This window comes from Salvia splendens, chromosome 13, assembly GCF_004379255.2.
Source record: "Salvia splendens isolate huo1 chromosome 13, SspV2, whole genome shotgun sequence".
NCBI lineage: Eukaryota > Viridiplantae > Streptophyta > Magnoliopsida > Lamiales > Lamiaceae > Salvia > Salvia splendens.
The window spans coordinates 34,516,091-34,521,524 of NC_056044.1; the positions used below are offsets into that span (position 1 = coordinate 34,516,091).

At 38.0% G+C, this 5,434-nt stretch overlaps 1 protein-coding gene across 1 annotated transcript; it reads right to left on the reverse strand.

The window, feature by feature from the left end:
* Positions 1–205: 205 nt before the first annotated feature.
* On the reverse strand, positions 206–1,540 carry LOC121761143 (cysteine proteinase inhibitor 1-like). Its single transcript, XM_042156744.1, has 2 exons — positions 1,255–1,540; positions 206–630 (listed from the first exon to the last, which is right to left on the reverse strand). Exons 1-2 carry the CDS (start codon positions 1,485–1,487, stop codon positions 351–353), a joined length of 513 nt encoding a protein of 170 aa, XP_042012678.1. The 5' UTR covers positions 1,488–1,540; the 3' UTR covers positions 206–350.
* Positions 1,541–5,434: the final 3,894 nt, after the last annotated feature.

Below are 5,434 nucleotides of genomic sequence, written 5' to 3' on the forward strand. Positions count from 1 at the left end.
TTGCTCTATCCGAAAGATTCATTATCTAGTCTAGATTAGGTTTAATTTCATGAATATGAATTTTTATTGACTGTTATTTCCCAAGTCGTATTAAGAGAGTTGAATGGATTTTTATAAATCCTACAATCCTCTAGTCTGTAATTAAATCATTGAGAAATAAAGTTAGTACTTTAACGTGACTGTCGAACAAGGAAAGAGAGAAAAGTAGGAAATATCATTTATTGAATATATTGTGAAAAAATCCATCTCCAAATTACAATTAAAGGCCTTCTATAGAGGCAAGGAAAAGTATACTAAATAAACAATGGAGAGAGTTTTTTTACACACTTTAAATCCGGTTATCGGAAAAGCTAGCGAAGAATTGCCACGAAGGAAGTGAGCTGTATCGTTGTAGGCACGTTCTTGCCGTAAACAACGGCTTGGTAGTTGTTGGAGCGGCCGGTTTTACTATCCCTCGCGACAACCACGAGCCTGCAATTCACACCATTGACCACCTGCACTTCAGCCTTTAACACAGACTCCAACACCAAGGACGCATTGTTCTGTTTGTTGTATTCCGACACCGCGAATACTGCGATTAGAAAAATCTCCGATGTATCTGCTACGACCGGCCTCCAGCCGCCGATCGTCCTACCCAAACAAGAAATAAAAGAGTATATTTTTAAGATTAGTTTAGATGGATAAAAATAATACTCACTTTGCTTCGTCATCCAATAAATATCTCATTTTTAACTTGCTCGGATTTTGAGATACTATTTGACTTTATAGAAGGAAGTAGTAGAAAAAGTTAGTTTTATACTCCCTGCGTCCGCAAAATATTGTTCATGTTTTACTCGGTATGGATTTTAAGAAGTGTGAAACAAAGTGAGTAGAAAAGGTTAGTGGAATGTAGATCCCACATTTATATATTAGTTTTATAATAAAATGTGAGGGTAATGTGTTAGTGGAAAGTGTGGTCTATTTACCAAAATCGGAAGAAAAAGCAAAGTGGACAGATAATATTTTGCGGACGGATCAAAATGGAAAAATTGGACAACATTTCAAGGACATGTGAGAGTAGTAAAATATTGGGTCTACTTAAAATTGAAAAAAGGTGAAATGAGACCTTTTTATTGGTGGACGGATTAAAAAAAATGAGATAAGTATTTAATAGCAGAGTGAGAGAGTAGTATAAACAATTCAATATTTCAAATTTTATAATGAAACGCAATAAACGGTAATACTCTTAGGCTTGTAACACAAATAGGAGCACACGTGTTATTAGTTTCGTCGGCGGCAGTTGCGACTTTCGCGATGGACGACACTGCTGCTGCCCCCACGGCCCCCAACACGAGGCCCCGTCTCGTGTTGCTGCTCTCCGCCACCGACTTCTCCAAGTCCATCGAGGCCCTCACCGCCAGCGGGCCGCGACGGGTGGTGGAGGAGGCCGGCTTCGTGGCGACGGCGCCACCAAAGAACGAGGCGGTTAAGGTCATGGATGATGCCATTGGGATAGAGGAGTATTTTACAAGTGTATATTTATGTGTGTGTTTGTGATGATTTTGTGATCAACTCTTTATGCTATTTATAGAAGTTGGGGGCTGGGGTTTCATGCACATGTGGATCGTTTATTCTATCCGGAAAGTGAGGTGGCTCCAGTTGTTTTGTGCCACGTGTGATGGTATACCTAATAATTATTGCTCAAGCTTATTTGGTTTTTTTGTGAAATTGTCTCTACACAATTTATACACCTTTTGTAACACGTTTTTTCGTTGTGATTAATGCAGCTTTTTTGGGGATTGTGTCTACATTCTCACGTTTATCTGTGTGGGGAAATTGTGTCCACTCAAAATTTTTATGTTTATATATACAAAAGAATTAGTATTATTTATAATTTATATATTGTCTATGATATTTTTGTTGTATTTTCCTCTGCTCATATTTCTTTGTAGTATACGAAAATTAAGGAATCAATTTTTAGTAGGTTTGATAAGGGAAAGACCCTTATCGAGTGAAAAAGATAAAGAAAGTCGCAGAGAAACCGTGCTCTGGCGACAATCGGAAATTCTAAACGGAAAAACTAAATAAACATAAAAGACAATAATTATGATTTCATTAATTGAATAATGAGAATAACAATATATCATATTTATAATATTCCTACGAATAACCTAACTTGGTGAATAAGATAATAAAGATATGGAAAAGATATGATAATATAATAATAGAGATATATGAGATATTTTGAAGATATAATCGTATCAGGGTTGATTGGAGTGAAAATAGAATGGAGTGAAAATAGAATGAAAGAGGGAATGAAATATATAAGTAAGCAATGGTAATAAAGTAGGAGATGATTAAAAAAATGTTAAATAAGAGAGAAAACATGGTAAACCAGATTAAATATATTGAAATTTTTTATAATTGATACAATTGCAATGGAACGATTCAATTGTAATGATACGGAGGGAACATTTAATTTAAAGATAATTGTTTGAAATAATACACTCCTTCTATTTATTCTATATGGAAAAGTGAGGTGGCTCCATGTTACGGATGTCCTCCGCAACGTGACCGGATGAAGATCTTCGCGCGAGTTGTTGTGACCAAACCTTCGACGTGCTCGAAGGAAAGCTCACGATTTACCGGTTCTCAGACGTTCTCCGATGAGCAGCAATAGGGAACGATAATATGCCTGTTGCACAAGTCAAATTTAGGAAAAATATTTCATTGATTCATTGATTGATTACAATGATATAATCTCTCCTATTTATAATAATAGAATACTACTACCCTAACTTATTGACTAAGAAACACATATCTAAATATAAACTGGAAAGATATGGTAAATCAAATATGCAACTAAATAATTGGGATATGATCGTATCAACACCCCCACGGTTGAAATCCACCTTGTCCTCAAGGTGGAAACCACAAAGCAACGACGAGAGTTGAAAGCAAAAGCTTTGGCGAGGCGTCTCCTCCTGGATCAAACACATATCGAACAACTTAATATCTCCATTTATCATCTTTGTCAAAAATCAACAAAGGAGACCCAATGTTGTTGGCAAAATTCCATGCCACAACGAAAAGCTTGTTCACACCTCTCAGAATGCTCAAACATGGATCACCTCCTCTCTTAAACCAACAATTCTCAACATCCGTCGATGACATTTGAGCAACATTGAACAATGCGATTATCTTCTCCACTTCACCAATAGAACCATCATCCTCTTTATCTTCTAGCAATGACTCCTCATCTTCACTAATATCTGGGTTGTACAGCTGCAAAATTGGGGCCGGTGGGGGCGGGTCATCGTGTAACAATTCACCCTGATCTCTACTGACGTCAGGGCAGCACGACGGTGCTGGTTGAGTTGACGGCGGAACAGCAGTGACAACAGGTAGCGAGGGGCTAGATGGATCGTGACAGAGATTTAAGAGGCGTCGGGATTCCACGGCATGAGGATTTCGTGGGGCACGTCCGACGAATAGGGTAGGTGCCTTAAAGTCGAGGTCGTGTATTGCCTCGGCTGCTCGTATGAAGAATCCAAGTCGGTGTAGGGCGACTTCCGGTATAGCGGTGGTTCCGGTAGCGGAGGAGCACGAGTTTCTCCAACACGGTGACTGGAAGTTTGGAATGCCGGATCCCAGCCAATTGGACGACGTCTAGGCGCTCCCGAATCGAAATCCGCATAGGGTTGTCGTCCATACGCTGCTTTTGACGCATGCAAATTTTTCACACGGCGATCGATTTCTTCACATCGTGATTCCAGCTTGGACTCTAATTTGTCAAATCGGGCCATGATCTTCTCCAGCCCGGCGGAGAAAATCTCGCTCGATCCTGGGAAGGCGCGCAGAGGATTGCTGCCTTCCGGATTATTGCGCAGGGACAGCACCGGTTGACCATCCCCACGGCGGGTCATCGCCGACAAGCGACGCGACGGATCGGGTGGATCCAAGTGGTGTGAGACGTAGGGTGATTCTGGATCAGGCCACGACGGCGGACGAAGTACTTCCACCCGGCTGCTCGGAGGGTCCCAACAGGTTACACATCGAGGTTGGACCGGCTGGTAGGGACGAAATGGCCGTGTGGCCTGAGGGAAGTTGTATTGACGACGGCGGTAGCCGGCGTAGTCGTATGACATGTCGACGGACTGAAGCGTGGGTTTGGTAGAGATGGTGGTGATGCGGCTGACTTTTTTTTTATATTGGTGATTTGTTTGGGGGATATGGATGAACGAAGACGGAGGATGAGCACGGAATGAAAGCACCAGTTGTTACGGACGTCCTCCGCAACGTGACCGGATGGCGATCTTCGCGCGAGTTGTTGTGACCAAACCTTCGACATGCTCGAAGGAAAACTCACGATTTGCCGGTTCTCGGACGTTCTCCGATGAGCAGCAATAGGGAACGATAATATGCTCGTTGCACAAGTCAAATTTAGGGAAAATATTTCATTGATTCATTGATTGATTGATTACAATGATATAATCTCTCATATTTATAATACTAGAATACTACTACCCTAACTTATTGACTAAGAAACAAATATCTAAATATAAATTGGAAATATATGGTAAATCAAATATACAACTAAATAATTGGGATATGATCGTATCACTCCAGTTGTTTTATGCCACCTGTGATGGTAGACAAAAATTGGATTTTCTCATTTGTTATGGTGGGGGCTTATTTGATTTTCGTAAGTTTATGAAAAGAATTGTCTATGATATTTTATTGTATTTTCCTTTTGCCTATATTTCTTTTAGGTAAGATGATTACGGAAAAAATATTTAGTGGGTTAATTTGTGTGAAAATAGAATGAAATAGATAAGAAAAAGATCACAATGTGATTTGTCATAAATTATTTGACTTTGTTAAGAAAAATTAGAGGAAAAAGTTATTAGAATATGACTTATATAATAAATTTATAATCTTAAATGGTAAATGATAGTAATATGATCAGTCATAAAAATTAAAAAAATTAATAAATATTGATATATTTAATTCTAATTCATGAAAATTAATGCACCTTAAAAGCATCAAAATATGTTAGGACTATTATACCCTTCTATTTGAAATACTACATATATTTTTCAAAATATAGCACACTTGTGTGGTACTAGAATTCTTTAATTTTTTTGGCTTCTTTTATTTTTTATTTATATTTACTACACACTTTGTATTCTATATAAAATTAATAAATATGATATTATAATATAGTTCAACATATATTATTATTTTTATTATTAAATCACAAACATAATTCAATACTATAATAGTAGTAATTAATAATATCAAGTTGTGATATTATGGAATAAACCAATGCGTCCATGTGTGAGTTTTGTGGTGCAATAGCGTCTATTTAACGTAGTAGCATGAGATACGTGTGTATATGATAGGTAGGATCTTTTGACCTTTTTTTATTTCATTTCATTTCTTCTTTTTAATT